General features: G+C 38.1%; 1 protein-coding gene across 2 annotated transcripts in view; it reads left to right on the forward strand.

Moving 5' to 3' along the window:
* The window catches only part of RNF150 (ring finger protein 150), a 94,792-nt gene that overhangs the window by 43,778 nt on the left and 30,405 nt on the right, over positions 1-20,609 (forward strand). For both annotated transcript variants that reach the window (XM_063310507.1, XM_063310506.1), the window contains exon 2: positions 15,328-15,578. In XM_063310507.1, the coding sequence (XP_063166577.1) occupies positions 15,328-15,578 (251 nt within the window). The remainder of the gene's footprint in view (positions 1-15,327; positions 15,579-20,609) is intronic.

Consider the following 20,609-nt stretch of genomic DNA (forward strand, 5'->3'; position numbering starts at 1 on the left):
TCTCTAAGTGTCCTGCCTTGTGTCCATAATTCCTCTAATACTATCCTGCTTAATTGAAGAAAACAGTCTGGGAACTTAGCCATTGTGAAGTAAGAAATTTTATCTTTGTCTTAATTATAATCAGATCTTGCAATCCAAATGAATTACTCTCTTTTCACTGAGTGAATTTCTTTGTGCTTTATTCCTCATAAGAAATAAACATTTTTAATGCAAGAAACTGTTAGCAAATTTATTTTGTTGTTTATTTTGTCGTTCAGTCGCTTCCGACTCTTCGTGACTTCATGGACCAGCCCACGCCAGAGCTTCCTGTCGGTCGTCAACACCCCCAGCTCCCCCAGGGACGAATCCGTCACTTCTAGAATATCATCTATCCATCTTGCCCTTGGTCAGCCCCTCTTCCTTTTGCCTTCCACTTTCCCCAGCATCAGCATCTTCTCCAGGGTGTCCTGTCTTCTCATTATGTGGCCAAAGTATTTCAGTTTTGCCTTTAATATCATTCCCTCAAGTGAGCAGTCTGGCTTTATTTCCTGGAGGATGGACTGGTTTGATCTTCTTGCAGTCCAAGGCACTCTCAGAATTTTCCTCCAACACCACAGCTCAAAAGCATCTATCTTCCTTCTCTCAGCCTTCCTTATGGTCCAGCTCTTGCAGCCATATGTTACTATGGGGAACACCATTGCTTTAACTATGCAGACCTTTGTTGTTAGTGTGATGTCTCTGCTCTTAACTATTTTATCGAGATTTGTCATTGCTCTTCTCCCAAGAATTAAATGTCTTCTGATTTCCTGACTGCAGTCAGCATCTGCAGTAATCTTCGCACCTAGAAGTCTTTCACTGCTTCTACATTTTCTCCCTCTATTTGCCAGTTATCAATCAAGCTGGTTGCCATAATCTTGGTTTTTTTGAGGTTTAGCTGCAAGCCAGTTTTTGTACTTTCTTCTTTCACCTTCATCATAAGGCTCCTCACTTCCTCTTTGCTTTCAGCCATCAAAGTGGTATCAAAAACCCAACTTAAAATTTTACAAGACTCAAGACAGAAGTGGCCCTGCTCTTCAAATTTCAAATTGTATTACAGAGCACGCTGTTTGTCATGGTTTACAGAGTGGATTAAAGCCCCGAACAGTATGGGAAGGAAGGGACCTAGTTAATGTGCTCCATAGATACTTATAATACAGGGACACAAAAGAGGATAAAAACCTAGAAGGACACATCATAAGACAAAGCTTGATAAAAGTATGGAATTCCATAAGGAAAACAGTAAGTCCAACAATTTCACCATTAGCCTCTCCCCTAAATGCTTTTCATGTTGGAGGTACTATAGTAAGATACGAGTCATTACATATGCAAACATGGTTCAACCAGATCCTGTGAATAGATTAAAAACACAGCAACAATTACTCAGGCAAGGCGGGAAATACTATGAGTGAAATATCTACAAATTGCTGTAAGTATAAAAACTGACTCAAAAAATGAGGGTGGGACATTAAGAAAAATGACAGAATTTGAAATGCCAGTACAGAATCAAGACCACCTATTAGGTTGTATATATAAATATCTAGTTAGATATGATACAGAGACAGAACAAATAAAAACATGTTATTTATTTATTTAAATTGTGTTTAAAATTATAACAGAAAAAGAGAAAGGAACAAAACACAAAGATAATCATGATAGAAATACATTCATTGTCAAAGAAAACAAACACATTACAAGTACTTTAAAAAAAGGTGAAAAAATGCAACAGAAAAAAAACACAAAGTATAATATATCGTTATAACAGTAAACAGTTACAATTCTACATATATTTATCTAATGCAAATAATATGCAAGTATGTATATATTTATTTCTGATACACTTATATAGGATCATGCTTTTTTTTAACCTACTGTATTTTGTATAAATGAGTCCCATATTTCATTATACTTGTCCATACAAAGCGTACGTCTATAGGCAATCTGTTCATAGGTGGCAAGTGTAATGAGGTCTTCAATCCATTGAGTGAATGGGGCCATACGTTTATCTTTCTAATACTGCTATATCACTCTTTTAGCCATAGTAAGAACATGGAGAATCCATTTACATTGTCCAGTTGTCAAATTCCATGTACTAGGTATGTAATTCAAAAGAATATTATCCTCTGAAAATGTTAGCTTTTGTCACACAGTCATATTTATATAGTCCAATACTTTTCCCAAAACGTAGTAAGTATAGGACATTGAAAAACATGTGTTTTAAAGAAGCATTATTCTTATTACATCTCCAACAAAATGTTGTCTTAGTACTTTTCTATACAAACATATTGGAGTCCAGTTATATCTAAATATTGTTTTTTGTTGTATAAGTTGTAGTTTAAGGTCCACTGACATTCTTTCTATAGAAGTTAAGACACTGTCTAGGCAATGTAGTAACCTCTATTTCTTTATTCCACTCATTTCTTAGCATCTGCATATCAAATTGATTTGTTGATAACAAATATCTATAAAAACTAATAGTAGGTTTTTTAGTTCTCAAGGATTGAACAAGTTTTAGATTTAAAGGATTTAACAAGTTGTTCTCAGGTGTCTCAAAAGCTGAAAATGCTTCTGGTCCAAACAATGTCGTTAACAAATGTTGTAGCTGTAAATATTGCTATTGGGTTACATCTGATAGATGATATTTATCTCTTAACACAGTGTATGTTAAAAATTCTTCATCATCTATCAATTGATCCAAAGTCAATATACCTGCTTCTGTCCAATTTTTCCACATCACCATCTTTTTCCCAATTTTTAATGTTGGGTTTCCCTATAAGGTCAATTTAGCATGGGAAAAAGGATCAAATATTTTGATCCTTTTTATTTATTTATTTACTTACTTTATTTATCAAATTTGTCACCGCCCATCTCCTCCGACTGGAGGGAGTCTGGGCAGTTTACAATACAGAATAAATATACAATAAAATTCGAATAAATATACAATAAAATTCAAATAAAATCCCATTAAAACTAAAACTAAAACAATTTCTTAACTACCCCAGCTCATAACATCCAGATGGCTGTGATCTCCTTCAGTCATTATGTAGGAGGGGCACTTCAAGGCACTAGCCAACCCCAAGTATGTCAATTCTCCTCCCTGCCCCAAGCCCAGTGGCAGAGCCGCATCTTCTTTTTATTAGACATTCCATTCCATAGGACAAGACAGGTTCTGAAGAGCCAGCTCAGTGGGATGAACAAGATCCACATCATCAACATGTATGCCCTGCCAGTCATCAGATACCCTGCCGGTATAGTGAGCTGGCCAAAGGAGGACATGGAGGCTGCTGATGTGAAGACCCGGAAGCTCCTCACAATGTACAGAGGCTTCTACCCCAAGTCCAACACCCAGAGACTGTACATCAGCCAGAAAGAGGGCGGCCAGGGTCTGGTGAGTATCAAAGCCACTGTTCTGGATGAGACCCAGAGCATCCAGGTGTACATCAGTAAGATGGCACCCAAAGATGAGCTGCTGGGAGAATGCCTGAGGCAGCAGCAGACATAGAAGGAAGATCAAGAAGAGGAAGTGCCATGGCAAGACAAGACCCTGTATGGAATGTGCCATCGACAGATAGCTGAGGTGGCTGACCTTGGGAAATCCTACCAGTGGCTGGAAAGGGCTGGACTAAAAGACAGCACTGAGGCACTGATCATAGCAGCACAAGAACAGGCACTAAGCACCAGATCCATAGAAGCAGGTGTCTACCACACTAGACAGGAACCGAGGTGCAGACTGTGCAGAGAGGCCTCAGAGACAGTCCAACACATAGTGGCAGGATGTAAGATGCAGGCAGGAACAGCATACACTGAACGGCACAACCAAGTAGCTGGCATTGTGTACAGGGCCATCTGCACAGTGTATGGCCTAGACCCTCCCAAGTTCAGATGGGGGATTCCACAGAAGGTTGTGGAGAATGACAGGGCTAAGATCCTGTGGGACTTCCAGATCCAGATGGGCAGGCAGGTACTGGCCAATCAACCAGACATTGTGGTAGTTGACAAGGGCCAGAAGACAGCGGTGGTGATAGATGTAGCAGTGCCAAGTGACAGCAACATCAGGAAGAAGGAGCATGAGAAGCTGGAGAAGTACCAGGGCCTGAAAGAAGAACTAGAGAGGATGTGGAAAGTGAAGGCCAAAGTGGTCCCAGTGGTGGTAGAGGTACTTACGGCTGTGACTCGGTAAAATATTTATTTTAACAGCAGCAGTTCTTCCTAACCAGGACAGTTTCAATTTTTTCCATCTGGAAATATCTGCGATTATATTTTTCCAGATCTGTGAATAATTATTTTTAAATAAATCCTTATTTTTTTGTCATGTAAATTCCTGAGTATTTGACATTAGTGTGTTAAACCTCATTATTAAATGCAGGTGTTTTTTTCTTCTTCTATTTAGAATCCATGTCAAAATTTGAATTTATTGATATGATAACCTGAGACAAAACCATATTGCTATATATATTCCACTATCAATACTAAACAGTCTTTTGATTGGGTAGATGTTGGTAGATTAGCAGCATGAAATTTCAATTTGTGTTCTTAAGTTCCTGGTTTAACTCCTGGGATTTTTTATTTCTTGATGTACTTTCATTACCATGGTTCTAATGCCAATAAAAATAGGTAGGGGAAAGGGGACAACCTTGTCTTGCCCCTTCAGTATGGGACAAATTTAATTATAACATCCCAATACAAGAGGACACTGATCTGTTAAAATTCTCATACGCTCCAAGAGTTTTCCAGGGAAAAATTATGAACTCAAAAGATGAGAAATAAAGTATTTTCATGCATGTCCTGATAAATTACCTGATAAATTGTATGATAAATGCAACACTGAAATATATACAGTCACTGAGCTTGTACAGAGATATAAAGAATACTGGACTTCAGCACCCATAGACAAAATAAATTAATGCCACTCTTGCCTAAAATTATCTTTTCTTAAAGATAAACTTGAATCTGAAGCAAAGTCCTCTTCTCTTCCTCTGTCAAAGGTCTTGGGGAGATGATATTCCCAGCTTAGTACAGCCACTTCTTTCTCTGTTCCCCAGAATTCTCCCTTTGTCTTTTAAAACAACACACCTTTTTTTTTTTGTACATAGCAGGGAAGGGCTTGAAGAAATCTTTGGAGCATACATGGTAAATCCCATGCCTGAGAGAAGGTGTGTATTCAAAACTCAGACACTGTCTGGCATTTAGACTAGCAGGAAGGCTGCTGTATTGTGAATCCTGACTGGCTATTCAAAACAATATTATATTGTAATTATACTACGTATGATTCTTATTCCTGCTCTTATTTTGAATAAGTCCTGGTTAGCAAAGAAGGAGCTAGTCTTCCTCTACCTTTGGAAAGAGGTTTTTTTTTCACTGACAGAGCGCTTGCTTTGAGGACAAAAGTTTCCAGATCAATCTCTTAATAGATCCATTAAGAGCCCAATACTGTCTCCAGGCCATGACCCAGTCTGAATCCCAGATGGAAATGAGTACAGAGAATTAGTTTTATCCAGGAATATCATAGTTGCTCTATCTCTACCCTCTTGTCCTTCTTGGTAAGAAATGGCAAATTTGATACTGGCCAAAAGAGGATACTGGTAAAAAGAAGAAGGATCTAGAGATGGTTTCTTCAAAAGGGGATGCCCACAGCTTCCTTCAAGGCAGGAGGCACTTTCTTACTTTTGGGAGGTGTAAAAAATCAAGAATAAACTCCTCCATTCATCTCTTGTTCCCACTACCAGCGAAGGAGTAGCATGAACTCATTTAAGCACCCTGTCCCCATCTTTAAGGCATACAGTTGAAAACTGATCCAATAGCATAGAACAAGACAGCGCAATGGGGTCCTCCCCAGTTTGCTACTAAAAGCATGAAGAGGCCATCCACGATCCTCTTAGGTTGTGTCGGCTCCATAGCTGCTGGATGGTAGGGGCATACAACTCCCAGTAAGTAAACATGTAAGTACATGCATGCGCACACACATCCTACCTGGAACAGCTTCTTGAGGCAATTTCAGCAGATGCAACGGAGGCAGATAAAAAGTCTTTTTCTCTTCCATTACTACCATAGCGTAGTTTTCCAGGGTACTCTAAGCTGTGTTTGGATATATTTGTTTTTGAACCATGGCAACCTGTATCTTAGTGAACTGGCTGAAAACACTTAATCAGGCAGGTTTTATGAAAATCAGGGGATGGGAAAGTGTTTAAAGCCATGATACTGTATCTGTGGTGTCATGCAGTCCTGAAATTAAGCAAGTAGCTTAGGTGCATGTGGTAGCAGATCAGGCTTTCCAGTATTGACTAGCTTCCTATTTCGCTACTGTTCCAGTCAACTGATATGCAGGATTAAATTTATAAACCTCTCAGTCTCTAATACATCTTTTTTAAAATTAATGTGAGAACTTGCTTTATTTGTGCTAGCACTTGTAAAGAATAAAGATTACATGCTTATGGGCAATTAATGAAAATAGCCCCTTTTCCCAAAAGATTACTCTAACATGCCAAAGATACTTAAATTTTGGTATGAATCAATTGATACAATATTATATATTCCCATTTAGCTTTGAATTCTGTTTAATAACAACTTTAATTTTATTATAACCACACATACATTAATAATTTGTTTTTCAGAGATGGAAAACTTTGAAAAGCTATGCATTTATAGTTAGTCACAATACCTTTATAGAGTGACAGAGTGGATGAGCCCATTTCTTGGTCATCTTTATTTTAAATGAATATTCTTGGCTGCTATGCTATTTTATGCTATTACTGTTGTTTTTGTTTTTATTTTTCTGTTTTTAACTGTTAGCCACCCAGAGTCATGGGCAGCCATATACATGTATTAAATAAAGAAATTAATAAACAAAATATCTCAATGGAATGATGATTGCTATGTAAAGAACATGTTGTACTTGGCTCTTTAAAAAGTATAATCTAGAGGAAGTTTTATTTTAGTATAGTCAAAGGGGTTGGGACACTCATATCTTTTGAAGTTTGTGACTTAAGTAAATTTTGAGTTCATAAGATTTATCCAACTCTTAGCACTTTCTCTATGTAATCTACATCAGTGAGTTTTTATTCTTAGCACCTTTTATTCAAATTCAGCTAAACCAATTCCTTTGTTTTCATGAGTTTGTCTTATTAGGTATTCCAAGGGTTCCAACTCCAAATTAAAAAATAGAGGAGATAAGGGACATCCTTGATGAGTTCCATGTGCATTTTAATTTCATTTTTAAGGTTTCTTAGCAAAATGTTTCCTTCAAAAATCATATTCTTATCCAAAACAAGATTCACTGTATAGGAACTCTGGTGCTGTTCAAGGAATCACTCCTAACTTGCATGACTTGAAGACACACAGTGCGGTAACCTTACTGAAGCTGACACTGGATAGATGGCAGTCCAATATGAGACCCGTGCCAAAGCTGCTTATTGCATGCTTGAATTCCACAAATTGGTTTATTCAGAGCCTGGTTTTTCACTCAGTAGCAAAGGAGCAGAAAGCACTGAAAAAGTATTCATGCTAAAATCAAAGCACGCAAATAGTAACATGCTTTGCTTATGGTTAGCTAAATGACAGCATGTAAAGCATACAAGATGGTTCATTGTCAAAATGCTTGACTAGGATCTGATTTTTGTATTTTTGTTCCATTCAACATCCATAGAACAAAACTTTGAACAGAAAATAAATGCCTTTGTCATTTTCTGTTGTGGCATTAAAAGGGGATGTTGCTTAGAGACATGCAGTTTGAAACTGAGAATCTCATGCTTTGTTCTTAGCACTTCTGTAGTGTTCTTTTTCTCATGTCTTAGGGCAAAACATGTCTCCTCCAGAGGAAATCCACATAATGATAGCTTCCGTAGATATATCAAGCCATATCTACTTGCATTGGAAAAACATTACATAAATGTTTTCATTGGAGGAAGCTAGTTATTGCTTATAATCTTTAGGTATGAAACACTAATTTTTTAAAACTGATCGCTATATGACTTATCCTAATACTTTATAGACAGAAAAACTTGATATTTATGGTTAACATTTATTTCCTTTCCCTCTTGTTAACAGAAATCTAAATGAAGTCTTTTTGACTGCTTATGCTGCCCAGATGCACAACAAAAAATAGACTACTCAGAACAATTGTGCAGTTAATCCATTCCATTCCCAGTGTTGCTATTCAACAAGGTATAATCAGACATCTAATTTTATTTTGTAAAGTGAAACATATTTTCCTATCCATATCTTATTTTTCAATCTTTTCATTATATTTTAAAATAAATTTGATAATTTCATTTATAAGGTAAGAAACATTTAGAATATTCTGCAATTTAAGAAGCAAAGAAAAAAATAATTAATTAGGAGTAGTGAAAGATATAACAAAGATTTGCTCTGATACCTATTTACTGGTTTGTGTGTATGCATGTGTGCATGTTTGTGTATACATTCACACAAACATAAAATTTAACTGGTCTTTTGTTTAATTGGCACTTTTACCTATAAAATGCTAAATATTGGGATTACTTGTAATTCTTAATTAATGAGCAATCTTATCCATTGTTACATTTCTCATATCTTTGTACAATACTCTTGAATAGTGAGATATATTTTATTTCCTCTATTTTGCTGCACTTCTAAACTTGAACCTACTAAAAGGAAGAAAAACAGGTTTCTTTTAATTTGAATATTACTTTCTTATCAGCAGCACCAGACTAAGTTATCCCAGAAAGAAAGGCAATACTCTATAAGTAGTTTGTACAAGTATCTTTGTTCATAAAACCCATCAATTTTAAAAAAGAAGAAAAATATCTGGTTTCTAAAGCATTACATCCAGGAACTTTGTTGGGCAATAATACTTTCTGCCTCCGAAGACTAAATGGTGCTTTAATTTTTACAGTGCATTGTTTCATAGGAGGCTACAGTTGAGGCAATAAAAACTTACACATCTATACCATCCATATATATTTAGAACTAATATTATACCTCAGTTAGAATATTGCACTAGGCTGGTGAAACCCAAGTTCAAACTCCCATTAAACTTTGATACTTCTTAGGGGACTTTGCCTTACCAATTAGTAGCTATTGACTCAACTCCTGGTGACTGTATGAACAAATGGTTGCCATCCTAAACATATTTATTAATCCCTCATTGCTCTATAAGAAACATACTAGGGTTTTTTTAATCCATTTAATCCATTTGTCTTCTATTCCTTCATCTACTCATAAGGTTGTGAGGGTAAATGCAAGTAATGTAACTTTAAATAACAAAATAGAAATGTTTGGCATGTATAAATATCTGTAGACCCCAGCCAAACCCTATATAGTTGTCAGATTTTACATAGGAAGTACAAAGATTATATCTTACTTTTATAAATGTGTTTTTCTCAGGATAAAAGCAATTGTTTAAAATCCTCTTTGAAGGAGCTGTCTAAGCTATAAATGTTATTTTTATATCCATATTTATTTTTCTTCTGATCTAATATTTTGTAACATTATGAGAAGACCAAGCAACAGCATTCCTTTTTCAGGTATGAAGCTCTTTTTTCTCCATTTAAGAAAATAGAAATTACCATAGATATGTCTTTGAATTGTCCAGGACGTTAGCAAATGGAACTGGTTATCCTGACATTTCAGGGATAGATATAAACCTTTTTAGAAATTCTGTGTTACCCTTTAGTGGAAATTGTAGTCTTTTTATTGATGCAGAATGATCACACAAAAACTATAGATGTGTATTACTAGTTGCCACATAGAATTATATCACTATTTATTGTTAAAAGTACATAGCTTCATTGTGTTTGATCAGACGTATCTATTACATCCATACAGTGGTTAGAAGTGTTTGCTAATTTTCTTGACAGCTGAACTTTCTTCTCTGGAAAGCATAAAAAATATGAAAATATTATTTGAATTAAATCTGCATCTTAGGTTTTATGAATCTTAAGGCTGGGTTGACCAGGTTCCCAGATGAATCTGGGGCTAAATTCAATATTTCATAAGCAGAATTACATTCAGCAGAACATCTCTTTGTTTTCCCCTTCTCCAATACATGCTTGCATGTCTCAGATCTGCTTCAGAGGATCTCCCAATTCTCTGGAACAGATTTAGAGAATGCAGTAGGGGGTGGAGATGGGAATCACAAGCAGATGTTGTTTTACAGTGAAATACACCAGTGAAGCTATCTCTACATAACTAAAAAGAAACCTAAAGCACAATGGATGCTCTGTCCACAATTTTCATATCAGCCATGCCAGACTTGCTTCTTGACGAGTTGGGGATCCTTTCCATGACTTATGCTCCATTAGTCTTCCCATTGTGAGATTTATGGTAAGAGCATCTGTTAAATGGGGGAGGGGAAAACAAGTAGCCGAGTGAGCTTCCAGGAACAGCACTCTTAGCCGGTGACAATGTGTGTGAAGATTCTGGATTTTTTAAAAAAAATCTGAGTTCGCAAAATTAAAATGGAGCCATACTGTTCACATTAAAGCCATGCTTCCACTAAAAAGAAAAGAAAAACACAGAGAAAACTGCATAAACAAAATAAAGGTAATCTATTAATGTGTGAGAAATAATATTTTTCTGGAAGCCCAAAAAACAGTAAATAGAACATTTTAATGGTTTTGAATAGAGATGTTAATACTTAGATATTCTGTGGATGCTTAACCTAACAGAATCAAAGTATATCTCATTTTGCATTGTTGTGCAAAGACGAGGAAGTTTAAAAGCGCAAAATATAACACTTTCACTGGTTATGTTCACAGTATGGTCCATTTGCAGTGTCTGCGTACAATTAAAGCTGACAATTTTTGAGTTCTTTGAGGCCTTGAGACTGATTTCAGAAACTTGAGAAGAAAATGTGGTTTCTCTGCATTCTGTCTTGGTTTGTGCAATATTGAAAGTATCACAACTAGCTGTTTTTGTCTTCAGTTCTGATTTGAATTTTGAAAGGAATCCTAATTAGCATTTGAGCAGATTTTATCTCTACTATTTGGCTCATAACTGAAAAGCAAATTCTGAATTTAATTTCTCAATGGCAGATATTAAGTGACCACAATTTAAAACAGAAAACTTAATCGGCTATTACATGGTTAGCCTTCTGCACTGTGATGCAGTTCATGGTCCAAGGACAGGATCATTAAGAAGAGAAGTCTGGGTTTGAAAATATTTTATATGAACTTGTTACCTTTCACCATAAAATTCTGTTTTTTATATTCTTTTTCATAGTAAGCTCTTTCTCCCTCAATAACTCCCCTGGATTGCTTTCAAATTGGATCCCTCTAATGTTCTGTATTTCCTCATACCATTTGTTATGAAAAGTGCAGTTTTAAACTAATAGGCATAGCTATGTGACCCACATATTTAATCCCTTTTCTTTCTATGTTGCCTTTTGTAATACAGTTTGCCTTTTAAGGAGAGTTGTTGTAAATGTCTGATGTGTATCAGATAATGCAAATACTATCACAGTTTTCTCTGAGTCCCCTTGGTTTTCTTATGGGAGAGAGTACCTGACAAATCTTCAGCGGCACTTGAACACAGAGCTTAATGATATGGTGCCACAATAAGGAAAGACTTATAGGCTTCTCAGTGTATTTTAGCTTCATAAATATGTCCACCCCTGCAACATGTTGTATGCAACACTAAACTGGCCTAACAGATTTTACAGGGATTTCTGATATGCCACCTTAGTGAACAGAAAGCTTTTTAGACATCTCTGCATTTGTTAGAAGTTGAAAATTCAGTCTTCCCTTATAACCATCCCCATCAGGACAAGTTTTGTAAACCACCAGGCAGATGTACACAAATACATGTGGGCCAATGTGTAAAGTGTACGTCTATGTTGAGGTGGGTGGCTAAGACCCTTTTTGCTTTCTTTGTTGTGATGAAAGCAGAGGCTGCGCAATAAATCACTGAGCACTGAAAGCAGTTTGAAACAGGGTGCTTGCTGACTTACAACTATGCAGTATCTATCTACTTCCCTTTTTTGGACTTCTTGGGAGAAACAGCTAACAACACAAAATGGGATGCAAACTAATTGTGAAACCAATTGGTCAGCAACACAAATCATCTTGAAACCAGCACAGCAAGTATTTGAGGACAGTAAATGCCAGTGCATGGAAAGATTCCTTGTTACACTACTTATAATAACAAATGTTCTTTGTTTGAGGGAAAAATGTCATTCTGGCCTTTAAATTGGCAGTAATCTATGATGAATAGAATGTGGTGACACACATTATTAGGCAAATATAGTTTTTGTAAATGGGGATTATAATATGAAGCCTGATGTTGAAAGTTCAGTGGGGGGCTGTTAGAGGATCTTCTCTGTGGTGGCATGCTGATGGTAGAAGTCCTTTTTCTTTTTCTATAGTTCTCTGGTTTCAGGGCTACTAACCTTGAGAAACCAAAGATGCAAACATTTGTTTGCTTTTTTCGTGTCAGCACTTGCTTTACTGTTTTTTTAATGTAGATAGATTGTATTGTTCAATTGGTTTAGAATTGGTTTTCAGATGGATGTTTTGAGCATTCATGTGATAGAAACCAGGTTTCTGAGGAGAGGAACAGGTTCAATTGCTCCAATTTCCCATGTGTGGAAGGGGCCCATCAAAAAATGCTTACTGTACATATTTGAAATATTCAGAAGAATAAATATTCATATTTCCCAAAGGGTAGTAAACTAACAAGTTAAAATATAATCCCAAGATCTTTTTCAGCTTTCCTCACATACTCCCAATTAATGGACCATTGACTACAGTGATCAAAATGAGAAAAAAAGATTTGTGAGGAGGGAACTTAAATGAACATTCTGCTTTTCTGAATCTGTCAGAATCTTTAAAAAGCTTTGAAAGGAAATCTGTGGTCAGAAAATTTTTCAAAATAAACAGAAGAAATGTGTTTAAAGAATATGAATGTGTCATAAGTAATACAAGATATGTAGTAATATGAGTTTAAGATGGCTTTTGATGAATCCTAAGGATAATTTAAAGCAAATGAGTTGTTGCAGTTTCTTTCAGTTAATATCAGCTGGCTAGCAGTTTTAAAAACTAAACATTCCTCATTATGGCAGAACTAACAGATTGTATTAAATGCCTTGTCAAAGAAACAACAGAGAATTAATTGTTTAACTCAGTGCTTTTTGAAGCTATCCTTGAAGTTTGTCCCAGGAGTAATATCTTGTGATGCTGACCAGGTAGAGGAGGCTTATTTGTTCTTAGGATAGAAATTATATGTGTCGTGCAATGCTGGAATAGATGCCTTATCCTTTTCACTCAATTCAGTTAGAATTAATCATAAGTAAATTGAGTAAAAAATAATGGGCTGTTGGGACTCTAAAACTGTTTCTTCATAGATCTTAAATTCTAGCTAGATAGGGATGGTCTATAGAGTGGAACTTATTTAATGTGGCCTGCGGTCTGAATAACCATTGTGCAAACAGCCGGAGGAGTGAAAACCTATAGTGGACGGAGATGACTTACATATAGAACAATGAAAAGATAATAGTAATTAAGAGACAGAAAAGTAATGATTAATGAAGAGTAGATGAACCTGTTAAAGTCTATGTATGTAAGCAATGGAATGAAGTCCCTCATGCGAACTGATTGCAAATAGAGAATCAAAAAGTGGTTATGGGGTTTATCTCAAAACATAATTCTGAGATGTTTTGATTTCCTACCATTATTGAGAATGATTCTAAAATAAAGGTTGTTATAGATCTTGCAACTATTCCATCTATTCCTCCTAAATTACTTTTTAATAAGGAAAAAAAAACAATAATACACACAAAGATTACAAAAGGAAAACAACATCTGCAACCTTCCAATAAAATTCCATTCAATGAGGTATGATGATTGTATTATAAAACCTCTATTTGGAATCTCCCTTAATCCTCAGTGCCACTTCAGAATCCAAAATTAAAGAGTGCTGCAAACAAAGGATGCTCTTCAAAGTTCATTACCAACACAATTTCCATGTGCATCATGCAAGTGAACTAGGTTTGTGACCCTGTTCCCAAAAAACATGCAAATTCTTTGTCTTACAGGTTAAATAACAACCTATAAGTTGTCCCAAACAAATGAAAAGATATCTAAAAAGATGATCCATTCACTGTACTTTGACACCTTTGTTTCATAATTTAATGTGATTAATCCTCTTGGCTACCTATAAATTCATGGTAAATTCTTCATTAATATCCAGAAACAGAAAGAGGAAGAGAGTTGAGTTTATTAAGTTACTAGTGGAAACACAGCTAACATAAATATAACTTACATTGAAATATTTTATATGCTTATATTACCCAAATACTTAAATAATAGTATCAGAACTGGTCAGATATTTATATAACTTATATAGTATTCATAAACTGTTGTCGATCCCTTATCTCCTGCTGACCGAACTTTCCTGTATGTAATGTCACTGAATATTGAAGTTAGCAAACCTTTAATAAGAAATGCAATTAGATGTTCAGGTATGGAACCTATGCTATGTTAAAGAAGGAAGGATTAACTCCTTTTGTCTGTCAAGCAGCTGAAGGATGCTAGAGAGGCCCATTGGTAACAGCTAAGAAATGAAGCATTCTTGTAAAGAGAAAAGAGGGTTTTTTAGAAGAAATAATATACCAAAGAAGAGCTAAGGTACTGCCAAGCAGGCAAAGTCATAAACAGCTAGAAATGGATCTGTGTGGTGGCAAGCAATACATTTTGGAGGGAAAAGCCTGATTCAAACAGGAAAAGGAAAATCTGTTCACTAAGTCATGACAATGTACTAGATGCATCGAAGTCTTAAATTTGCAACAGAAAAAAATGTTTTGTACAACTACACAGATGTATCAGCAAGGATAAACTGTATTTTGCAAATTGATTTTTGGGAACAGGATGTAAATCTTAAAGTTCTTAAAGATCCTATGTTCCGTGAATTACATTTGTTGCTGATCCCAGATGTGTCCATTAGTTTTTTCACCTGCTTTATCTTTGCACAAGGGTGAACAACTTCTATTGTCTTGAGGGCATTATGAGGCTTTATATGGCAAGCTGAAGGCCACATTCCCAAAGAGCCCAGCTTGGAAGGTATTTTTAGGAGTTTTAGCATTGTGAGGCTTAAGACACCCACTTTGCCTCTTAAAACATACAGAAATTCCCAAAATTATAAGAAGCGCCAAATTTTGGTCCCACTACTCCTGGGAGCCTCTGGGGGATAAAAAAGGGAAGCTGGTGGGCATTTGGTGACTTCTGGACTTCATTTTTTATTGTATTTTCTTTTCCAGTGATGATATCACTCTTGAGGAAAATAAAATTGTTTGGGGGATCAATTGGAGTATTTCTCTTTTAATAGTTCTTTCTTTTCTGATAGGTATTGATGATGTTGTGGCGATAATGATCCCTGAGCCAAAGGGGAAAGAAATAGTGAGCCTACTGGAGCGGAATATTACTGTAATGATGCACATAACAGTTGGAACCCGTAACCTGCAGAAGTATGTTAGTCGTACTTCTGTTGTGTTTGTATCCATCTCCTTCATTGTGCTGATGATCATCTCCTTAGCATGGCTGGTCTTCTACTACATTCAAAGGTTCAGATATGCAAATGCCAGAGACAGAAATCAGGTGAGTGGCTACTTAGCTTGCAGATAAGTACCAATCCCTCTCCTTTTAAAAAAAGAATTCACCATAAATGGTGGTGTACACATATTTTACCTTCAGCTCCCAGAAACCTGAGAAATACTGATTGGGGATTATTGTTAAAATACAACACAGCTGGAACTGGATTGGTTTATTTGACATTTAATTGTTTAGTGCCCATCATAATGAATTAGTTTTCATGATGAATACAGTATTCTAGAGAGTATTCATTATATACATTAAACTTACATAAGAAATAAAGAAAAGTGTATTTTGTAAAGTTAAATATGGAGACAAAGACCAAGAAGTTGATTGCTAGGTCCCTCTCCTCTCACCTAAGGCGATTAAATTAATATAGTCTAGCACAATAAGTTATTTAATATATTTTTTGACTTGGATTACATCAGTCAAGGGACTAATCAAGTCCACATGCCTAAAAGCAGCCAATGCATTGAATTAATAAGCAACATAATATATTTCACTATTTCTTACTTGAGTACAGGAGTTTGCAGCTTGTTGTTCATTGATATGATAGTACCACTACATCACGATTCTCCTTATGGAGCAGTTGGTAAGTGAATCACCATGGGTGTTAAGTGAACCACATGGTCATTAAGCAAAGCATACGGTTTTCCATTAATTTTGCTTGCCAGAAGCTGGCCAGGAAGATAGAAAATGGCGATCCCGTGACCATGGGATGCTGCAGTAGTTGTAAGTGTGAAGACCAGTCATAAGTTATTTTTTCCAGTACCACTGTAAGTCTGAACCATCACTAAATGAATGGTTGTTAAGTGAGGACTACTTGTAGTCAAATATAAAATTTAGTCAACTACTTGTTTTAGTAATAATCTCTACATAAAAGAAACATGTTGTCTCTATTACATATCAAGTGAACTTTTATGCTCCTGTACTATTAATTTATTAATAGGCCAAGTTGTTCAAATATATTTTTGCTATTCTAAATCCTAAATAAATCCTCAATATGTCTGTTAGAGCTAAAAATATGTTATGTAACATATATAAATGATTCTGCCCATGCTTCTTACACAAAGGGTGCATGAGCCAGAAAGCAAGTCTTCTTGCTTATGGCCCCAACACTATGGAGTATGGTGGCTCCCTCACTCCTACTATTTTGTTTATAGCTTTTAGTATCACTGATTTTAATATGGATTGTATTTTATTGTAAATCTCTGATTCATCTGTTAGCAATATTTAAATTAATAATACTGTTAATTATTATTGTCCTAACAGCCAGGAACCACGCTGAGACAAGGAATAGGTCTCTAGTACTTTATTACTGCTACATTAGACAGAAAATCCTAACAAACTGAAGAAGCGTGGGAAAAACCCAGACAGATAAACCCCAAAGGTTAAGGCAGGTCTGATCTGTGTCTCTTTGAATGGCTGCTTAACTCCTCAGTACTACACGTGCATTTCCCCCCCTGGATAGAGGCCCCCTCCTGCTCACCATCAGTACTCATGACATCACCCTCCCCTCCAGATTCACATTCCATTTCAGCCCCCTCCCTTCCAGAGGTTTGATAAGAGTCTATGTCTCCTTCTAAGCTCCCATGGGAACTGGGCAATGATGGAAATTCTTCAAAGGAAAACTCCTCCAAGGACGAATCAGTGCTGCTCTCCAGGTCTGATAACGCTTCTGGCCCAGGTGGCTGCTGCTGGAAAATAGCTAGATAATTAGAAGATTCTTCCCCCCTCCCCCTTGGGAAATGCACGCCCAAGGTGAAGGGCTGCGGCTCTCCCTCCTCCTCTGTCTCTGGCCTCAGAGCCTCAGGCGGGGGTGGAGGTTGCCAACTTACGAACTCCTCTGCTTGGGATTCTTCTGCTTGCTCAGTCAAGTGAGGAATCTCTGGTGGAGTGCGAGGCTTGGGTTTGTGAGGGAAAAGGTGATGGAATCGTTGAACCAGCGCTGGTGCATGCACATCTCTGGCATTTTCCCACGTGCGCTCTTCCTCAGGGTACCCTTTCCAGTGTATTAAATATTGGATGTCCCTTCCCCTCCTCCTAGAGTCCAGAATTTCCTCAACTTCGTATTCCTCCTCCCCCTCCACAATTACTGGAGGTGGGGGGCGGGCAGTTGCAATTGTAAGGTACTTGGGGGAGGGTCTTTGGCTAGCAATGCTCTGTGAAACACTGGATGGATTTTCATGGATGCTGGCAGCTTTAAGCGATAAGCCACTGGATTTATCTGCTGTACCGCAGTGAAAGGGCCCACAAACTTAGAGTCCAACTTCTTGGAGGGCCTGGTAGAGGTCAAAAACTTGGTAGAGAGCCACACTTTGTCTCCTACCGCAATCGCTGCCCCTCTTGTCTGTGAGCATCTGCAGCTCTCTTGTAAGCACTCTTTCCCCTGTTCAGCTGCTCCTTTAACAACTCCTGTGTGGCTTGTTGCTCTTTAAGAAAACCAGCTGCAGCTGGAACAGTTCCCTGCTGGGAGGAGGTGGGCAACACCCGAGTGTTAACCCCGTAGAGTGCTTGGAAAGGAGACATCTTGGTAGAGGATTGCACAGAGTTGTTATAAGCAAATTCTGCCATGGGGAGCAGGGCTGGCCAATTGTCTTGCTGATAAGTGGTGTAACATCTGAGATACTGCTGTAACCATTGGTTAATTTTCTCAGCTTGCCCGTTACTAGACAGATGATGTGATGATGATAGGTGGATCTGGACCCCTAATGACTGGAAAAGGGCCTTCCAGAACCTGGAAGTGAACTGAGGGCCTCTGTCACTCACCAAGTGATTTATCATGCCTCTATACCGAAAAACATGGTCCATGAACAACTGTGCTGTGGCTTGCGCAGATGGGAGGCCCTTGCAAGGAATAAAATGCGCCATTTTAGTGAAAAGGTCCACCACCACTAGTATGGAAGTCAGCCCCTGGACCGGGGGTAAATCAGTGATGAAATCCATGGAGATTGTATCCCAAGGCCTACTAGGGGTGGGTAGGGGTTGCAAGAGTCCTGTGAGCTTCCCTGGGAGAGGCTTGGCTCGTCTACAGGTATGACAAGAAGCCATGTAGCCCTTTATGTCTGCAGTCATCTTAGGCCACCAGTAGCCTGTCAGAGCTCTATGGAGAGTTTTGAAAACACCTCCGTGGCCTGCCGTTTGATGGTCATGGCAAAGTCTCAGTACTTCTTCCCTCAATGAGGGGGGAATGTATAATTGCCTGCTATGCCAGAGGATTCCTGCCTCCACATTAAAGGGGGAGGCAGTGTCTTGCGGGGCCCTCTGGAGGTCATCCATCCTGGCCCTGGCATACGGGTCCTGTTGCTGCTGAGCTCTGACTCTTGTAAATAGGTCCTCTGCTTGTCTGTCTGCTGCTAAACTCTCTGTCTGGTTCCCCCTCATAGACTGCTGAAAGTTGTGAGGTTGTAATATAGTAGCCTGTACCTCCTGGTGAGTAGGTGGGGGTAGTCTGAATGGATCAAGACAGGGCATCTGCCAAACGGTTCTGCGCCCCGGGAACATAAGAAATTACAAAGTTGAAATGGGATAAAAACTGGCTCCATCTGATTTGGCGTGGGGTGAGGGATCTGGTGTTTTGTAGAAGCTGTAAATTCTTGTGATCGGTGCAAACTTTCACAGGAAAGGTTGCACCTTCTAGCCAGCGCCTCCACTCTTGAAATGCTGCTTTAATTGCTAGCAACTCCTTGTTAAAAACATCATAGTTTCTCTCTGCTGGTGAGAGCATGTGGGAGAAAAATGCACAAGGGAACAATGTATTCTCTGTTTTGTTTGTATATTGCAATAAAACTGCACCAATGGCAATATCTGAAGCATCTGAATGCATTATGAATTGCTTCGTGGGATCAAGGTGCTTTAAAAGCAGCTGGGATGCAAAGAGTTGCTTAAATTCTTGGAAGGCTGCTTGCTCTCTCTCCCCCCAAATGAATTTTGATCCTTTCTTCAAAAGCTGTGTGAGGGGTTTAGCCCTGTCACTAAATTTATTGATGAATCTCCTGTAAAAATTGCAAAACCCTAGAAATCTTTGTACATCTTTCACATTTCGGGGGGGCTGCCAAGAGAGAATTGCCTGGACCTTAAAAGGATCCATGGATATGCCTTCTGTTGATATTTTATAGCCCAGGAAATATAATTCAGTTAAATCGAAGGCACACTTCTCTAGCTTGGCGAACAGCTTGTTCTCTCTCAGTCTTTGTAAGACATTATGTACATGGGTTACATGAGTTGTAGCATCCTCAGAGAATATTAATATGTCATATAGATAAATGACGAGGTACTTATCTAGTAAATCCGAGAAAATTTGATTCATAAATTGGGAAAATATGGCTCCTGCGTTAGACAAGCCAAAAGGCAAAACAAGGTACTCAAATTTACCAAACCTGGTATCGAAGGCAGTCAGATATTCATGCCTCTCTTTCATCCGGATCAGGTTGTACGCATTCCTGGGGTCCAACCTAGTAAAAATGCGTGCTTTCTGTAAGCGATCCAGCAGATCAGATATTAGGGGGAGTGGGTAATTTTCCTTGACCGTGACTTTATTGAGGGAGCTGAAATCATGTACTACTCTCATGGGTGGCTCCTGGTTTGCCGGTGCCAATGGGTCAGGCTTCTTTGGTACGAAGAAGGTAGGAGCAGACGCTGGGGAAGTAGATGGTCAGATGAAACCCTTTTGGAGATTAGAATCCAAGTAATCTTTTAAGGTGGCTAGTTCCTTGGGGGACATGGGATATTGTTTCCTTGCTGGAATCTTGGCTCCTGGTATCAACTCAATGGTGCAATCACAGTCCCTACGGGGGGGGTAGTGCTGTGGCCTCTTGTTCGCTGAAAACGTCTGCGAAATCTGCATACTTGGCTGGCAACTGGACCCCCCCTGCTTCCGTGACTGTGTTGGTTGCTGGAGAGTGGAGAGTGGCTTGAATCTTGTGGTGCTGGCATTCCTTAGCTGGGAAGGAGATTGCTCCCGTAGTCCAGTTCAGCAATGGGTTGTGGATCCTCAGCCAAGGCGTGCCCAGGACTATAGGCACATTAAGTGATGCA

Source organism: Candoia aspera, chromosome 8 (assembly GCF_035149785.1).
Source record: "Candoia aspera isolate rCanAsp1 chromosome 8, rCanAsp1.hap2, whole genome shotgun sequence".
In the NCBI taxonomy this organism is placed as follows: Eukaryota; Metazoa; Chordata; class Lepidosauria; order Squamata; family Boidae; genus Candoia; species Candoia aspera.